At 36.3% G+C, this 20,755-nt stretch overlaps 1 protein-coding gene across 1 annotated transcript in view; it reads right to left on the reverse strand.

Annotated features, from left to right (window-relative positions):
• The window catches only part of xpr1a (xenotropic and polytropic retrovirus receptor 1a), a 65,199-nt gene that overhangs the window by 21,174 nt on the left and 23,270 nt on the right, over positions 1-20,755 (reverse strand). Inside the window, exon 3 of the mRNA XM_032573113.1 lies at positions 888-989. Within this exon, the coding sequence (XP_032429004.1) occupies positions 888-989 (102 nt within the window). The remainder of the gene's footprint in view (positions 1-887; positions 990-20,755) is intronic.

Consider the following 20,755-nt stretch of genomic DNA (forward strand, 5'->3'; position numbering starts at 1 on the left):
ATGCATGCTTTCTCCCGTAAGCATGACTGCTAGTGACCTGTTCAGTCTAATGACTAAGACTAAACCCAGTGTTATCTAGCAATATCTAGCAATATTTTTTCCTTGCATCCCAAGTAATGAAACTGGTTACAAACCCTTGTGCAAGAGTCATAATTTAATTGTGACTTTCAATATATTCTGTGCAAATGTTTATGCTGTATGCAATTTTTTTCTTCTGGGGAAGAAGAAGGGCTTTCACTAAATCAAATACAACTGTTGTTAAAGAAATAACATTTTATTCCTATGTTTAATGTTTTCTTTTAGTATTTTTTTTAATAACAAAAACACATTTTGTTGATCATGATTGATTTGTCAAAGAAAAAAAATAAAAGGGTGAAACATCCAAGGGAATAAATACTTTTTATAGGGAATGTAATTGATCAGGCTGATTGGATTCATTCTGATTTGCAGTATGTTTATTTGAAACTATAAGAAGGTATGGCTACAGTGACAATTTCTTTTACAGCGACAAACCTGATGTCAATATGAATCAAATGTACTTTTATTTCTGCTCCAAAGTTAAACATAAACTTTGATGTTAGAGCCATAATAAAAAATTACCAGAGCCTGTGTCAGATCTAAAGTTGCTTGTCTCAGCAGCTCAAAAAATTACACTTTATTAGCTGATCATAAGCAAGCCCCTTTATAAAAGCAGAAGCTTTGAAAATTTTCCAGTGTTGAGCAGCCAGGAGCTTGATTTTCTATTTGTAAAAAAAAAACTATTTACATTTATAACTTGTAACCTGTTGCAAACCAAAATGAGACTTGGTCAAATTCACATTCCAAAAAAAGGCTCAACTGATTTATTTATCTTCATGACCCAGAGAATTTGTGGAGTAAAGTGGTACCTGAATAGAACGTGTTGATTTTCAGAAGCTCCTTCTCACAGTTCTGGAAAAACCTCTCCTCAAACTTAGCGTAGTATCGCTTCACTGTGTCTTCATCTGTGACTGGAACAAAAAGCAAAAAAGAAGCAGACAGAATATTATTGACTTTTTTCCCCCAAGGAAACAAGTATGTGTGAGAGACTATAACATTTCATAGTCCATCTATAGCTTTCACACAACACAGAACTGATTGGATTCATTCTGAATCCCCACTGAATCCCCACAAACACTGGGGAGGTGGGAAAGCTTAGTTTATATTAAGCTGAGAGATGCTGAAGGATGAAACCGTATTAAGACATTTTGAAAAGAATGAGATGAGATGTGATGAGAAGTCTAATGTAATGGTGTTTTACACTATATCTATGTACAAGAACCATTCAAGCCTTACATCACCAATTGCATACCAAAATGTCAGATGGAGTAGTGTAGAGCATCTTGCCAATAAACTCTAGAGTATTGGAGACATTCAAGTCAATACAAACTGACTACAAATTTTGTACTATTTTATGCTCTAAAGTTTGTGGGGACAGTGTACTTACGGCCCCTTCCTTTTCCAAGACATTTGTGTATAAAGTAAGGTCCATAAACTTGTGAATGAGTGAGTTTGGGGTAAAAAGGTCTCCACTGTCCAAACAAAACACCTTCTGGATGAATAAGAGGTGAAACTGAGAGCCAACATCAGTGTCTCACCTCACAAACGCACTTTTAGAATGATTGCCAGAAATAAACACACTTATTAATTTATTGGAAAGCCTTCCTAAAAGAGGTAAAACTGCAAATTTTACAGATTAAGAATGGGATCCCACTGGTGTTCAAATGTAAATGAAGGCAGATTAGCTAATACTTTTTAATATTAATACTTTGTAGTTCTCCAACTGCAATCCAACTACTGTTACTACATTTGGCCATGTCATCTCTACCACTTTATTAATAGGACATTAAATATCCAAAATGGGATAGTGTTGAGCTAGTAACTTGTTTTGCTTTCGAGGCATTCATTAATGATTAAGTGACCTAAATAGCCAATCCTTCTGTAACTCTGAGTATTCCTTTAAGAGTTCAGAAAACCTCAGGCAAGCAGACTTTCATTCAAGTCTGAATTAGATCAACAGCTTCTTCCTGCCTCTCCATGTCTGAATAAACCCTCCTTGTCTTTTTCAGGACATGCCAATTCAATCAGTATTGATGCGCTGTCTCAAACAATTCTCTGCCTCATTCACAACAGGCTACCCAACACCTGACAGAGCTTAACGTGCAGCCAATGGAAAGCCACTGTAAAATAGCAGATTCACACATATGATGTACAAATAAGTACCTGCAATTGTCTTTTAAGCAACCTTCGAATCAGCAAATGTTTCATCATAAATACAGCAATATAACATAATGAGTAATAATTATAAACCAACTCAGAGTTTTTGATACCAAATCATAATCAATGAGTTTCATTCAAAATAAAAATTTTTACTCAAAACACAAAAAAGGAGTGAATTTTAAGTGATCAAATAGTAAAATATTTATTAGAACATATCACACAAAGTAATCCTAAACTACACAAAGATATTGAGATTAGTTTTATAAATGTTAACATCTCAGTTATCCAACCCATACGTCTAAGATTTAAATGCAATAACGACTGCTGTTATACACACAGGTGCTGATTAAAAAGGAATTCTGTATTTTATTGATTTAAGTAGTCAAATAATCATTCCAAGGAAAAACAATACCCAACTGTACATTGTAAAGATCAATTCAGTATGCAGTTTGAAACTACTCTCTGACTCAGGACTACAAACCTATAAGGGGCTTAAAAATGTTCTTGCAACAAAGACAAAAGTCTACAAAAAGCTGAGATAAATGTTAATTCTGATATGTCCAATACTGACTGAAATATGGAAGACTTAAGGGAGAAATCCAAGGAAACAAAAAGAATTTGCTTCACTTATGTCAAAATCAGTCAATTGAAGCACAAAATAATACTTTTTGATCTAAAGAAACAAACAAAAGACAGACAAGGGTATAAAGTGGAGTGATTTGCAAAAACAATAGTAAAATGAATTAAAGAACAAATAGAAAGTATGAAATGATAGAAATCTCAATGCTCATTTTAACAATTTATTTTTCTAACTCTAAATATCAGTTTACAGATGTATTCTTCAGTATGACACAGCTACACAGGTGCATTCAGTGCTCTACTGCCCCTGAGGATCTGCTCTCTGCCACGCTGAATGTCAGGCTGTTTCAGGTGGTTGGATGGATGATGGCATGGAGGGAGCCACATTTATACTTCTAAACGATCGGCCGGCAAACATTAGCTGTTTAGGCAAAGTGATCGAGCACCTGGCTGGCCAGTGCAGCCTGACACAATGACTGATGGGCTAATACACCGGTTTGGTCAGACCTGCAGGCAACAAGCATACGGTGAGGTAATTCAAAGTAAAAAGGTTACACAGCTAATGAAAACCCTGAAACAGTGAAGCATGAAGCATAGAATAAGAGGCAGAGAAAAGTGGAACATTAAAAATCTATACCAAACATTGCAATTAAAGAAACTGTGTAAGAGGAACTACAAAATGATTCACTCAATGACTATTCCAGGTGAGTAATCAAGTTTAGCTCATTGCTGTTGAAAAATGCTGAAGTAAAGCTTTGGTTTGGTCCACCATTTTTACTCAATTGTTGCTTTAAAGTTCAAACAGACTTTATTAAAGCTCTGCTTTGTTTAGTGTGTTGGAAAAAAAAAACTATTTCCAAGCACTGTTCAGGTGAAATCACTCAATCAGGTTTATTCATATATTGAGCACAATACAGAGAGCTTGTAGAACAATCAGTAACGAAGCAGGTCTGGATGAAAAGCTCTGTCAGGCAGAGACAACACATTTATACCAAGGATAAAGAATTAACAACAAGGGGCGAGACAGTCTGGTTCTGATGCAGCTGTAGAAAACAACTTCCAACCTTCTACATGTAACCCAAATAGTTCTTTTGGTGAGAGTTCACAATCATTCATATAACATGACTAGCAGATGTGACCTTATTGTAATTTTTCCATCACATTTAGGTTTCATTTTTTAAAGTTGGAACGTAAAATTATGTGCTTTAGTTTCATACAAAAACGCTCCGAATGGGTAAAAGTTTACTTTACGGCTTTAATTGCTTGGTACACATGCCTTATTGTACCGTATGGGCTGTAACAAAATTCTTTGGTATGAATACATGTATCATTGTTAGATTGCTGGCACACTTAGGAATACATCAGTATCATTACTTATACACAGAATGTACCCACATCTCTTTGTTTTAATAAAATTATATTTGTATATTTGTGAGTCCAATGAGAACAATGAAGGTGACAGTTTATCTATGATTCCACCCCTACTTCTTTGTTTTCAATGAAACCTCACTGACAAATTATTAGAACAGCCATAGAGATGTACCTCTTCTAATCCTCACACTCCTTATACTAACAGCGCCAAAAAATCTCACTGCAAACAAAGAGAAAGATCTAAACCTCATTAGTGTAAATTCTGTGCATTTTGGAGAAGAAGTCAGCATTTTGGTTTCCTTCCCAAAGATAATTCGACATGTAAACTGAGGAGGGAGAGTCTCTGTCATGTCAAACAGCATGGTTTCTCATTATCTCTTCTCTGGAGAAATGAGGGCAGAGACAACTTTCACAAGTTCAGCAACCTTCGCAAAATGAGTTAAAAGTCATATAAGGAACAACATCCAACAGAAACTTTAACCAGAAATATAGTATTTTATAGGCTTCTGCATGATACAGTAATAATTGTCAACACTATTCTGAGATGTAAATGACATCCTTGGCTGTCTGCAGAAGGATAGTTGCAGCCAACCTGACATTCAGACAGCAGAGCAACAAAGAGGAACCCTGCAGCATTTCCTCCAGCCACTGCTTAAAGGTAATGGAAGCTCTAGTCTTGCATATGTGTGACAGAAAGATTTAATACAGTAGTCGGGAATAAACAGCCTGTTACTATTGTAGGAGTGTGTAATTCCAACATTGAAACTACTGATTTATAAAGTATATATTTCATCCAGATTAACAAAGACAAAAAATCAATATGTTGTAATTATATTTACCAACATTTAATGACTATAATATACAAACATACAACTATAGGGCCCATTTTGTCTCACTTCCAAACAGGCTGATAAATTATTCAGGTGATTCTTTATTGTTGAAAATCTTTATTGTTTAGAAGTAAAATTTGGGGATTTTTTTATTTTTATTGCTTGAGCTAATTAACAGAAAGTTTAGAGAGCTTGAAATTTTAAAAAAGTCAACCTAATTCCACCCATCAATATATATACAGAATAAGTGATGAAAATGATACTTGTTGTGTTCAAGGTCACAATGTTTAAACTGTGTATCATGTCTGATAAGAATATTCAGACGAAATATAATGACAACAGGATCCATAGGACATCAAGAAGGGGAAACTCTGCATCATTAAAAACCAGATATTTGGAGAAGAAATGCATTACAAACATTAGAGTATGTTGTGCTTATTTGGGAGCTTCACTTTTTTTCAGACAAAGAATTGTGCTGGTAGCTAGAAAAACAACTCTTGACCTACAGTATTCCCAGAGCGGCTTGTAGACGGCAGCCTCCCTCTCTCCGCTAACCCCTTCTTCTGTAGATTGTATAAATAAATGATGAGACAGCTTCCCCAGAACCCACTCCACTCACCCCCGAAACAGTTCACTCACGCCGACACTCACGCACGCACACCCCCACACACACACACACACACACACACACTTCCCACCCCCCAGCTTTTTATATTCCTATACAGGCGTTCTGTGAAGCGACCCCATAAAAACTACCATATAAATCCACCGACCCTTAAACCTGCTGACCAGGAGAAGGATTTGGAGACATCAACAAACTGGACAAATCTGAACTACAATATGATAAACTTTTACCATTAATGAAAATATATGCTTAATTAAAAGAAGGAATGATTTCCTCTGTTTGAATCTCAAATGTAACCTTTCATTACACTAGAGGGTGAACACAGGATATATTTCTTTACAGTCTGGTAAAACAATCATACACATGAAAACACCCTACGCAAATTGTATGTCCCTGATTTTAAGGCCTATTAATCCCATTTAATGACACCTCTCAGATAACATTATTCTCAGGGGAAGCGAGCAGGCCATTACATTATGATTGTTGCTGTAGAAAATGCTGTTATCTCCCCCCTGCAAGCCCACAGGTGTTAAATCACAGGGAAAGACAAACTGAGCTATAAAAGAGAATAGGATTGACTTCATTCAGGCCTGATATTAATCTAGAGGGACCAAAGACCTGAATGTAGGAAAATAAACTGGATCTCCTCCACTGGCAGGCTTTAAGGAAGTGAATGCAACACGAATACCAGCCCCCAGCCGCCCCCTTTCCTCCATCACGCCTGTTTTTCTCACTTATTCCCATTCAGCCCTCCAGCCACAATTAATTCTACCAATCATCTCTCTCATCGAGGCCAGGGGAGCATTAAGAATGCACACTCTCTGGGCTAGGATGCCAGCCAAACATGACCGGAGGCAGGATGAAGAGCCACTGTTGATCCCAATACATTGTATACTATTTGTACAACAAGAATGCAAGCAAAGCAGTTTGAAAAAAAACTGAGCTAAGAAGAGATATCAAATAGTGAACAGAATCCTATGTCCGACATATCCAGAGAGGAGCTAAATATATTTGTTTTGCTAGTTGTGTTGGCGGATGAGCGAAAGAGAGAAAGAGAAAGAACGTAAGAGACACATGGGATGGGCAAATTACCAGCAGCCGTTTGAATAAAAAAGAGTAGAGGCATGAGGCCAGATGGAGTGTGAGATTATCCTAGGAACCACAGGGAAAAGACCCAACACCCAAACATACTGGAAAATTATATAAGAGTCTAACAGACAGAGGGAAGGTGGAATACAAGTGGAAATGTGATACAGGAAGAGACAGAGACAAAAGTTGTAACTGGATGGAGAGAATTTCAAATCACTGCACAACTTCAGATGCTGATAGACATGGTGGAACCTGAAAAGTATAAGCAAGCGAAGGAATATCAACACTTGAGATGACCAAACACCAGGTTAAATTAAGACTAAACTCTTTCGAAGAATATGATACAAGCAACTGCCTCTATGTATAATAATTACATGTTGTAAAAAAAAACTATGTGTTATTTTTAATTTATCAGATGACAGACTCCTTGGCTATTTTTACATTTCAGGTACAGGGGGGAAAAAAACAAACAGGTGTGAGCACAATTTAATGTCTTGTTGCCCATGCAAAGCTCATAGATTTTCTATTATATATGCTCAAAATGATAGATGCACAGAATTATGTTGGCCAATTTCTGATCTCTGCTTTTTGGAAAGGTTTGATAGGCCTATAGAGTTTTAAACCAATCATGTCTTTAGGAAATACAAACTACAAAAAGCCATGAGAACAGAAATTAAAATATTTTTTCTAGCCTTCTTGCCATTATTATTTATATTATGAGCAATAGCAATGCCATATTGTGTGTATGAGAAAATAATAGTTGTAAACAGTATTTCTGCAAGTTTCACTAAGTTTAATTGACAACTAAATTTAAGATCTATGTGGATAATAAGAAATAATCCATATAGATCTAATTTACAATAATCTTATCAGTTTAGCATATTGTGAATTTCATCAGTTTAAATGAGTGTTTCAGCTCCACAGTGTGACTTCGCTGCTTTTACATGTTAGTCAACTTCAGCTCAGCTCCATTGTAGTAACTAACGGCAGGTTTAAGAAAGTTACTGATGTCCTTACTTTCGAGCTTACTTTTTACTTACTTTTTAATTATACACTTTCTTATAAAGAAAGACCTGCAAACAACTAATTATTAATGACCAAATTCTCCATGCTAATAGAAAGATGAAGAGAACTCAAAAAATAAAACAGAGCTTCCTGTGCTGCATTCAGCCTTCTTGTTATCTGCTGAAGTATTTTTGTTTCTCTAATTCTCAGAAATGTGTGGACATGTAAAAAAAATACATTCCTTTAAAATAGCTTACAGCTTTTGAGTTTTCTCTGACTTCATCTTTTAAAGCTTAAGGATACTGAAATAGTTCACTTTGAGTCTTCTCAACAATGTCCATACATCATCTTGTCAGTAAGATATGATAGCAGGTAAGCATCATTTGTTTATTGTTCAGAAAAAGATCTTCAGTTTCTGTCTGACTAGTCACTGGTCAGGTCAAACAAGCTGAAAATTGTTCAGTCAACATTCAATTTATTGGTGTTTCTTCTGTCAAATTGTAGACTGCTACTGTTGACATTGAGTCAGTAAATCAGCAAATAATAATCAAAGGCAAGGAGAAATAAAGTGGAGTTGTAGTACTTTAAAAATGTCTCAAAAAGCATCTCCTAAAATTGCTTCCTCATTCAGAATAATGGAGCTGAATACATATAAAAAATGGAAATGTTTTCTCTCTGCAGCAATTACCCAAATTAGAGCTCAAATAAAGTTCCCATAATTACTCTAACAGGCAAAGTTTCTGAGAGCAACATTGAAATGGGTCATGTTTTTCGAAGGCTTGTTTTCTCCATAATGTCTCCTGCAAAACAATACATGACAACCGAGTTACAGAGGACAGCATGCTAAGTGTGTCTGTCTTTTCAAACCACATCTTATTAAGATTTCCCTTATCATTTCTGAGCTTCAATATACACACTCTGCAGACTGGGGAAAAGTCTGTTAAACTAATAGACGCACATTTAGGGCAGCATCCTACTGAAACATAGAGCACTGTGGTTGAAACATAATGAAAGCCTAAATGTGCAGGGGTTCAAAGTGAAGAGAAGGTTAAATGGATATATAAGAGAATAGGAATAAAGTTGGGATAGAAGTAAAAGCTGACAGAGGACAAAAATGGACCATGCAATGTAAGATTCAAACAAATGGCACAGCATTGATGAAGAAGTAAAAGTTAATTAATGCTGCCAACATCTTCTGAGGAAAGGAAAACACCAAAGTCCCTCTGTGCATCGTCTGAATCGCTTTTTTCCATTTTGTTTTTTTATCTGTTTCTTTCTCCTTTCTTCTCAGCTGCTCCTTAATTTCCAAAGCTGCTGCTGTGAAGTTTTATCTCTGACAGACAGAACGAGGGGAAAGTTTGGCCCAGACCTTTCTCTCGCTCTCCTCACAGCACTGAACAGGGCCTTGAAGATCTGAACTGTTTTTCTGAGACTCTCACTGACTTCCTGCATCTCTCTCCAGGTAGATACGGACTGAATGAAAAAGGCAAACTGATAACAGTTTGACATAAATTCTGATTCATCTCATTCACTGAAACGATCACCAGGACATTTTAGCTTCAGTCACATCTCTCAAACTTTGTGAGACAGTCTGCGGCCATGAAATCTAGAACATTAAAATATATATTTAGCAATAAATTCTGCTGTGCAGATGTTATGCACTAAAGCGTTATGACACAGGAGCTGTAATATCTATTCCAATTCAACTAAGTTTTGATTAGTGTGTATTAAATGTAATTGCATCCTCAGCCACATCAGTGTTGTCTCCCCTAATCTGATAGTTATCATCAATTTTACATATCCTATAGTCTGCTATGGCTGGCAGAAGTCTAACAAAGGATATGGGCAAGTATCAGTGTCTTAGTATGCAAACTCACATACTGCTCAGATCTCTCATAATATAATAACCAAGGAAAATCTAATTTTCTTTAACAGATCTGTTTCAAGCTGTTTTAAAAGGAAGCGTTACTGCGGAAACATTCTGTAGGAATAATACAAGCGGATACCTCTAATGTCAATTAAAAATGGACACTTTTTTAAATCATAAAGATGCAAAAGCATTTTTATACTTAGTAATATTTTTCTCAATTTAAAATACAATGCTGAACTTGAACTTTGCTACTTTATAGTAAGTGTAATCAGATATATTTAGGCAAACTTTCAGTTACCAGTATCAAGGTATACCAAGGTTAACAAGTTACATTTTTAAAATCACCAACTTTTTCTGTCCTATCAATCCCACAGTCTTAAGTCATTTATTAAGTTCTCAGAGAAAAAGAGAGTGTGCTGAACAGAGGAGAGGTTTTTTATGCTTTATGGAGAATACCTGGATGTTTTCCCTCTCTGCCCTCAGCCTAATGCTACACACTGCCAGCTAGCAGTTAATCAAGTCCTTAAATGTTTTATCATATGTATTAAAAGACACACAGTTTTGAGCTGTTTAACAACACATTTGTTAGACATTTGTTATTTATTTGTTAAATAAAACAATCAGATAATATGATGCATTTTGTTTTAATACTGCGATACAATACTTCTTTGGTATTTTTAAAGTCATCATAGCCTAGATAGCTTAGTTAAAGCTATAACACTGTTCTGTATTACAGAAATGAACACTTTAAAACACAGTTTTAGTATAAATGTCAGGCAGATCAAAGGTATAACAAAAACACTAATCTCTGAATTATTAGATGAGATGAGTACAGTATTCTGGCACTACATTTTACTGCTAAACACTTAAGGTTTAGCCTATTAAAAATGGGCTGTTCTCTATTATCTGTTATCCTTGATGACATTATCTGTCATCAAAGAGTCATGCTATTCAATATCCCTGTGTTTAAAAGAGAAGTAAATGTTTTAAATTTGATTAACTTAAACTTGCTAACATCTGAAATGTAGGTGTAAATTAAATAAATAACATTTTAAAAACAAGCTTGGAGCTTATGAATAATTGCAGTATTAAATCTAAGACTTGTGTCTTAAAAAAGCACGAGACAACCACAGTAAAACAGAGAAACTCCACCATCTGACTCATGGCGTAGTCACTGGTATTTGACTATTCCTGTTTCCCTAAATGATTAGACACCAACACTTAACTGCACAGCCCCTGCTTGCATATGTATGAGCCTGTTATGCATTGAACTGAGGTCTGTCGTACAGGTCTTATGAATGCAAATCATCTAGCTGCTGCTACAAAATGATTTCCCTAATGCAATGAGGGGGACAAATGAAGACAGCAGCACAGACTCAACAACCTTTGGCCAAAAAAAGAAAACCTGTCCTCATAGCTATTAACATTAACTTAATAGGTCAGTACTTGTTTTTCTTCCAAACTTAACTCCTCTGAAGAACCAAAGTAAATAAAAAAAAGAAAACGAGCTAAAATATTCCCTTATAATCGAAAGTCTAAAAGATCTCTTTCAGGATTGTCCACCATCAGATTAACCCCATTAGTCAGGGCTAGTTACATGGTCATGGCTCATTAGAACAACAATAAGGTTTATGTTCTGCTCTCAGCGTCAGCAAACGTGACTGATATTAATCATCATCTAGTCAATAGAGATCAGAGCAAAATGTGGCTCATGCCTCATTGCAACACTTTGCTGGAGAGGGGTGGAGGACTGGAAGTGCTAATCCGTCGATTTAGCATCTCTTTTCGATCCTTCCACCTTTGTTGTCCCGTCATTACTTTCTGCTCATCTCAGAACGCTCATCTCCTTTCTGCACTGATACTCTTCTTCTCATCTTTCCTCCTCATTGAGCTTGTTCTGCTGATCTACAGGAAACCAAGTGGAAGAAATGACTGTGATATCCTAACTGCACTCACATGGAAAATAACAGCAAGTGAAAGATTGCAGGGGAATCAAAGTCCTGCTGAAAACTACACTGAACTACATAGCTTACTGTCGCAGTAAAAAAAAAGATCTAGCCTTCTATTATCACTGGAAATAATGTACTAATTTAAACAGCAGAGCACTGGAACTGTCCAATAGAGTTCCATAACCTTACATCATCTTCTTCTGTGGTATTTTAATCTGATGGGCCAGCTGTTACACTGGCTAAATTAAGTGTCATGAGAAAATGGACATCTCAGATGAATCTGTCTAATATTTACTAAAAGTATTAAAGGCTCTAAATTAAAACTGCCCAACTGAAATGATATATAATATTATTGAAAAGTTAATTAATTTCACTATATTCACTAAGTGAAACATGCAAAAAAAAACAACATTAATCACACACTGATTGCTTAAAGGCTTATTCTATTAATTTTCTGCTTACAGCTGATGAAAACTCCTCATTAAAGATTAGAATATTACAACAGATTAAGTAAAAAAGACATTTTAAATACAGAAATCTAGCATTAATGAAAAGTATGTTTAATACCTACTTAAGAGTTACATAAAAAAAAGTTACTTTTAATCTGGCAAATAAGCCTCATTGAAATGCATTTTCTAATTTACCGACTATGACTGAATGCATCCCATAGTTTTGGGTTGTATAAAAACTGTAAGACTCACACTCTAGATTAAATATGCAGCTTAGTGAAAACTACATTGATACTTCCAGGCATAATTTGGTTTTTCTTGCTGTAAACAAGGAGCAGTGCTGATGGATGGAGTAAGGAAATTATTCCTTTCATAACCGAAGCATCCATTATCACCCACTGACCCAGACAGACTTAATAAAATACACAGGCTAACATATTAGATATGGAAATTACAGCTGGAACAGTGTTGTGATTCCTATTTTTGTTTTTATCACATTTAAGTGATTCAAATCAAAATTAATATCAGTCTAACATACCCAAAGTATTTAATTAACAAATTAAGGAATTAAAACTTAACTAAACTGGCTTTATGTGAAAATATAACCGTCATTGTTGTTCAATTATATTTTAACTGTAATTAGTCACACTCACTCAGATTTAGCCTGGCCACTTTGCCTAAAGTGGCCAGTTTAGTGGCCTAAAGTGGCCACTTTGCCAAAAGTGGCCAGGCTAACAAAATTGCCCTAAAAGCACATACAGAACTCTTCCAGCAGGTAGTAAACAAAAATCCAAGCATAATCTAAACAAACAAGTCAAGTCTATTTTTGAACGGTTTGAAGAATTGAAAATAAACTGTGTTTTTTTAGAGTGATATAATCAAATTACAGATTTATATCTTCTAGAGATGTTCTGGCAAAACTTCATTACTAGTTACCTCTCTTCTGCGCTGTCAATGTTGCCTAGACCAGTTATCAGGTTCAGAAGACAATCACTTTGTCACGTAGGGCACTGTAGCTTTCAATAGAAATTTTCTCTTGAAAAATGAAATAATTTAAAAACTACATCCTGTATTTACTCAGCTTGTCTTTGTCTGATATTAAATCATTTACATCTAAGAAAAAGCAAACAAAACTTTAAAGATGCTTTTCACCGCACTGAACAATCTTGAACACAGTTTGGTCAGGTGACAGTTAATAGGAATTTTTTTTGTGCTATTTTTGCATAAAACTTAATTCCTTTTCGGGGAAATGATATGCTAAATATAGTAGATAAAATACTTTCAGTTATCCAAGGAAGAAAAATCAATTCAAACACTGCAGTCAGAGCCAAAAAGGCCCTTTGGAGAAGAGCCTATTTCTGACAGCTATAATAACATGCAGCTACCTTGCTGGAAGAAAATTGTTCCTCCATTTCATTGTGTAGTTGTGCATCCCTGTAGGTGTGTGTGTGTGAACACTAAAAATGGACCAATAGGCCTGAATCAGTTTGAGTAAGTATCCTGTTTCTTTCAGGAGCTGGTTGGCTGGGAGTGACATTGTCATTATCGACATCTTTTCCTGCTCCCCTGGATCCTGTAGCCATTAGCAACCAACTCCAGGAGTTGGCCTCTCCTCTGTTGCAGCCAATTGCTCTCCCATCACCGTGTGACTGTGCGCACGCATGCGAATGAGCAGGTGTTCCCTATTTGTTTGTATGTGTGTTTACCCTCACATCTGTGACCCAGTGATGGTGACATGATTGAATGTGCCTGACTTGATTGTTTGATAAAATTCTATCCCACTGTTCCTAATTTATTCCCAATTTGAGATGTGTGTTTAAACAAATATTTTAGGAATCATTACATCCTCAGAGGATTGAACCAAAAAAATTCTAATTTAGAAATAATTCACAGCAGGCATACAGGACAGAAAATAATGCACATGAAATAGGCAGTCAGCATAAAATAATCAATATGTGTTGATTAGGTCTGCTCAGTACCTTTGTACTGCAAACAACATCTCTGTGTGGCAGAGAATCAATGCTGGGATCTCTGTGTAGGCTAGATGTAAATCTCAGAGAGCAGAAGAAAGAGCAGTACACACCAACAGACTGTGAAATGAGAAAGATAAAACACTGCTCCATGACTGATGGCAAAATAAAACTAATATTGCACAACCTGTTTCCCAGAATATGATTTAAACTAGATCTTTGTTATGAAAAGACATGAAAGAGAAACAGATGGAGACAAGACAGTGTGTGTGCTTCCTCCAGAGTCAGGCTTACAATAAGAACATCTAGAAAACATCTGTAAAACAGACATGATCCAAGAGAAGCTTGATAGGCTAATAAATCAACAGAATTTTTATTCTTAGCCAATATATGCTAGGAAAAATATAACCATTTGCTCAAAGACAGCTCACAAAAATATGAAATAAGGTTCACATCTCCAGTGGCTTCCTTAAAACCTTTAGGCAATCACTGACACGTTACTCAGAAAACAGCAATCCCAGCACAGAAACACAAAAATCCTTTTATATTGAAGGCCACCTTGGAAATGTTTGTGAGTGTGTATTCTTACTTTTAAAAATCTGTTCATGTATTTAAGTTATTCGAGAAAAAAGAAACTAATTTGTCATCAGTATGTTTGATGTAATTATTATTAGTTATGTAAAGCCACTGTGCAATAATAACATAATTATCATAATTAAACTGGAATAAAACTGTCTTCTGCAATCTTAGCACATAACTCTCTGGGGAATTTTTTTTAGCAAACTGAGGGATGTTTATAAATAAAACAAGATTCTTCACATTTTATTACAACAGCCATTTTTCACTTTTTCAGTCTTGTTAAAGAACAACAGATATGCAAAGATAAAGAATGCAATTAAGAATAATTATGAGGAAAATACATATCAAGATAACCATGGGAACCAGTCATGTGACAGATCACAGCGTTTGCCCATGGGGATGTAAGCGTGCTTGTGAAAACCTTGTGTGGGAGAAAGAGAACATATATTATAGCTACATCACTGGCTGGAGCATGAGAGTAATCAAGCTGGTAATATATGCAGGGTGGGCTGATGGAGGACGGTCCTCTGGGAGCTGTAGCTCTTTGTGTCTCTTAAACCCCTCTGGACCAGGACAATCTCTCCTTCTAACTCCCTGATCATCATCTTCCCGCCCCCCATCACCAATTCTGTTCCTAGATTCTAGCCCTCCTTCCAAAACACAGCATCTAAGCGGTTCAAACAAAACCTCCCTATTTGTCCATACACACCTGTGTGTTTGCTGAGTGACCCCTCCCTTTCATGATGGATGCGACAGATAGTGCCCTTGTGGCTGCTGGCAGCATCAGGAAAGCTGATGGGTTATTCATTACAGCGCGCTTCAATTGTCCTTTAAGGACCCTAAAATGCCACAGAGTAAAGCTGTGCTCAACACATGCAACCTTTATTTTGATGGATGTGGCGGTCTCAGCCCACATGAAGCCACAGGTATCAGCAGCTGGAGGTGCAACAAGGCAAAAGTACGCCTATACTTTTGAAGTATAGGCCTATCCTTCTGAAGTATAGGCCTATACTTCTGAAGTATAGGCGTACAGCTGCTGGTCTTAAACACAACAACAGATAACAGTGTTTTACCCCAGAAAACTTGCTAAACCCAGTGGCGCTAGGGCAATAATCCAGCAACCTACGTTAAAAAAGTGTTTAAAATTGACAGGAAATTTTAACATATGAATAGTTTAAATAGTTTAATCAGATTTTGATAGATATCTTTCTCATTTCCTAACAGAAATAAACTTCTTGGTAAAATGAAAATATCTCTAAATGAAATGAAATGGTGCAAGTCAGAGTGAGAAAATTTTTTACCAGTAGACTAAAACTGTCTTACTTTACACGAAGGGCCTCTTTACTAACAGGATTGTTTATCTTTCCGTGTTCTTATGTGGCTTATTTTCATCTCAAAATAAGTGACATTTACACTGACATTTAAATTTTTTCTCAAAAACCAAGTTAAGTACTGAACTGTGGCTTATATCTACTGAACAATTTGAAGATTAACCAAACTAGGAAACATTCAGAAAAAAATGAAGCATCTGTGAATATACCTAAGATCTAATTTAAGTGTTCATATGTGTCATAGAACATTATTTACAAATCTATGTGTATGATACTGGATCAAATTCAGGAAATAAACTTAGTTCTGGTAGACCTATAGGTTTCTGGAGGGACTGCATTAACTTGCAATCATGTGTGAGGTCTGAGTTTTTGCAACATGCGTGCCTGCAGCTCTGACATCCACAATGTGCTTTAAACAGCTGTTCTGCTTGAGACCAGGAAAAGTACATGCAGTCCTCATGCAGTGGCACACATGTAAACACAAACTGTACTACAAAATAAAGAAAGACACATTCAGCATATTCTCCGAAATGATCACCCTGTTGTATTCACATAACCAGAGGAATAATAAACATTCATCAAGTTTAAGGGTCTTGGCCTGTATGTTGCTTTCTGCAAATCCAGACTTCAGGCGATATGCTCTGGTAACTTCATCTGAGACTAGAAAGAGTCTGAATTACATCAGTCTGCTCAGCAGATATTTCCTACCCAGCATTTCTCCCAGCTGTTTGTTTAGTGCCAGTGCAAAGGTCCTGTGTGGGCTGCCAGGCTAAAGAGGAGTGATTACAGCGGACTTAGACCTGTGGACAGTGGATAGACAGAAGTCAAAGAACTAAGAGACACAAACCAGGCAAAGGCTGGAAAGGAAATGCTTATAATGTAAAACAAAACTGGAGGCTAAGTTGGTTTTAAAAGAACTCTTCTTTCTAATTTAAGATAAAAATTTGTAGAAGAAACTGACATTCATAAAATTAAAGGTTCATTTAAAAATTATTAGAAAGAAACATCCCTTTCATGTGCTATTCATGTGCTTGTTTTTCAAGCTATAGGCTCTCTTTCATCTCTTTTATGATGTCCAACATTTAAAGAGGTTAAACACAATGTCAATTTGTGATGAAAAAGTCCACATTTCATTAGAAAACATCTTACTGAACAAATTAGCCTAGTATTGAATGCCTTAATATATTCCCCATGATTACAGCTAGATATCAGTCTTAAGATTTAAGAAATATATTTATTTATAAATTTACAAACAAGTAAAGGATTTGGCATTTTAAAACTAAGTCAGACATAAACACAGTGGGAAAAGGCTTGAATTTATCTCAGCTCAGCAAATTGTGAAGCTTTTTTGGTAATTAAGACGTAACATGAGAAATCTTGCTTCTGTTAGTCACTCACAATGGATAATACAGGGCATTGCAATGAAATATATTCTTTGTAGAAATATCAATTAAATCAAATAAATTAAGGTGGAATTTCTGCTTTATGTCATCAGTAAAGGCAAAGAGGATAAAAACTTTCTTTTTGGGGGTTTGTTCAGGTAGAATGACAATGTTTTACTGCATTTATGCTGCAAGAGAGAAATAAAGAAACAACAACCACTGTGTAATCTACACCGAAACACTTAAAATGTGAAAAATAAGTGGCATGCTGTAGCTTTCTTGTGTCTGGTTAATGCTCATTTGGTAAAAGAAAATACTAAATGAGTAGAAAAAAAACTGTAGGTTGCAAGCTTCTTTTGAAGCATTAGATGAACTTTGGGGTTCAACTAATGCGGAACGATCCAAAGTTAAGACTGCATAACACTAGGCTGTTTTCTCAATTGGGGATCATTAGAAATCCACTCAATATTGGATTGAGTGGACTCAATCCAATATTGGATAATATCCAATAAGTAGCCATAGACTCTTTTGGTTGGTTGGTTGGTTGGTGAACACAAAACTGACTTGGGGAAAAAACTACACACATAAATACTATACTTAGTTAGTGAAATAAGAAAACTATGGTCAGGAATCTAATGCAGGCTTTGCTCCTGCATTGGCTCCACTGACCTTTACCATCTGTAACATCAGGGAATTATATTATGATTATTAGTATTCTGATGTCCCTTCTATTGCCATTTAGAGGAACACCAGGGGAAAATTGATCTTCCTCTACTGCTGGCACACATGTCATTCAATATGCAGGTCTTTCTGCTCATTTAAAATCCGCAGCAACACTGCCATGTTCATACAGCTGATGGCATACAATGAATGACAAGGACACACAAGGTGAAAGGTCAAATGTTCGTATTTGTATTGCTGTTCACCCAGTGTGGGGGAACCACATATCCAACATAGAGATAAACACACACATGCACACGCAGTCCTTCCTTTGCCCAACTGAGGCTAGATGAAAGAGCCTGTGGCTGTGTTGGAGGATGGGAGTTGAGAGAGAGGATGGCTTCACACTGCATGATTGAGAGGGGGGCTGCAGAGAGCGTGGGCGACTAACAGACAGACAACAAAAGACAGGCACTACCCCGAAGTTCAAAAGAGCCCTTTCATGAGACCCCTTTACACATGCACACACAAACATGTAAGCATACGGTACATCTATGGTCTTGGTGAATCATCTGTTATCCACTAGTGGAAAATACATTTTCACACATGGAAAATTGAGGTGTGGATTAAACAAAACTCAGCTGTAATTTCTTGGTTAGTCTTCATGTATATTTATGAGCATTTCTAAAAAATGTTGTTCCCGCTTTTGTGTAACAGGTGCATCCTCAAAAGTCTGACTTATAGATATACGGTACTCATAAACTCTTGTTTAATTGAAACATCAACTTGATTCACAGAAGAAAAAACAATATTTCATCCTCTATACAACCGTCAGAAAGATGGACTTTGTTTTTTTATTCCAAGGTAGCTAACCATAATTTTAAAAAGTAATACATTACACACCTCATAAGGACATTTTAACAATGAAAGCAAGTTATTAGAAAAGCACAGAGCTAAAAAAAGAGAAGCCAATTAATGGAAAGCTGCTGAATTAAAAAGGCCATAACGTGTCAGCATTATTATACAGGTGATATGAACTTTGTTATCTTTTGTTAAATATTACACAAAATAATAATCTCTGATGTACAATATTATTGTGCCTTGGAAAAGTCTGTATCTGTAGGTACATATTTATATACATATTTCATATTAGTTTATCAGCCTTTTCACCTTTGGTACCATTTTATATAAATATTTCATATTATTAAAAAATGAACATGCCCCACTCAAAACCCTGCAAAGATGAGCATGTTGGACAATCGCTGGAGTACAGGCTTCAAAAATATGTTGCCCTACAAAGCTAACCTCAGCCTTGATTCAGACAGAAGCAAAGCTACAGAGACAGCAGAAAGAAGAATGTCAACACAACAAACCAGGATGCAAGCTTTTCCTCTCCAGGGAAACACAGAGACTTCTTACACTGGGAGAGTCTGTGCCAACTCTGTACAGTCTCTGTAAGCCCTAAGAAAGTGCCTCAGAGGAGCTATGCTGGAGCTGAACCAGAGGGCAAGAGTTCTCTCAAAAAGAACAAAAACACATGTACAGCCAACAAAAAGTATATCTCTACCAACACTGTCACTTGGTTGTAAAGTTTTAAAGAGCAGAGAGATTGTAGCAGTGGAACAGAAGTAGGGGATTCAAAATGTTTACATTTCCATTCAAAAATGACCTAGGCAAAACATTTTTTTTAAATCTATGAAAATATATATTCCAGAAATACAAACATATTTAAAAAAGTACTTTCACCTATTTGTATTTTTTTTTTTGTTAAATATTCACAATTTTTCCAAAAACATTACAAAATGTAAAACTATAGAAAACATAAGGACAAAAGTGGAGGGAGGCCATTCTTCAACAAAGCAGGGCAGATTATTATCTATACAACTTAAGCGCTGAAAGCATTGAGTTTGGAGCTGTTCAGCTTGCAATGATTGATCTGCAAAAACACTTTCGTTTCGACAGAATTTACATAATTGTTGCACTTATCGCGCCATCACTGGGAAAGTGAGTGGTACCCCGCCCAGTGAGAGAACAGTTGTCAAGGCAACTGAGGAAAGGGTTCTACGAGAGCGTGTCAGTGGCCTTCAGAGACAATCAGCGAGGGAGTGACCAAGGTACCTAAGGTAGCAACAGCATGTCAACACCAGAGGCTGAGGCCTACAGGTTGTTTTCCTCATAAAGGCCAAAGTGCAGGAAGTTTTAGTTGTATTTGCAAGAAACTAAAACACATTCATTGACACAAAATATGTAAATAGGTGTGAAGCACAAAGGTGTTCAATTGGCTCTCAGAGAAGTCCTAATGAAGTTATTAAACTAGAGTTCAGCTAAGAAGGACCATCTGTTGTAGACCTGTTTATGCTCCAGCGGCCACTCAGCTGACCGCTGAGCCTATTAGGTTTAATGGGCTAATTAACTTTGTGTATTTACATATAAATAACAGTGGATCTCTGTCTTCCTTATGTAAGAATAATGACAACCAGTCTTTATTCTCATTTTTGTGCTCTTAGTCTCAAAGTCTTATTAAAGGCTCTCTATTTTTAAGTTAGAAACATGTCTGTAAAAAACTGAAGAGCATCCGATTCTTGTTGCAGAATAGCACTGTGACTGCAATACAAATCAGTAGCATAAGATACACACAGTGTGGCAGCAATCTGTGGCCAAGCACTCAGAGAGACAAAAACAAACCAAACCTTCCTTAGAGGGCTCACACACACACACCGACTGTAGTGAGGTGGCAGGAACTGGGACACAAACACAAACAGACCACAAGTGTCCAGGAGAATGTGCGGTCATAAGCTTTTCTGTCTGGCCACCAAGAATAACAAATT

The sequence above is a fragment of the Xiphophorus hellerii genome, chromosome 9 (assembly GCF_003331165.1).
Source record: "Xiphophorus hellerii strain 12219 chromosome 9, Xiphophorus_hellerii-4.1, whole genome shotgun sequence".
Lineage (NCBI taxonomy): Eukaryota > Metazoa > Chordata > Actinopteri > Cyprinodontiformes > Poeciliidae > Xiphophorus > Xiphophorus hellerii.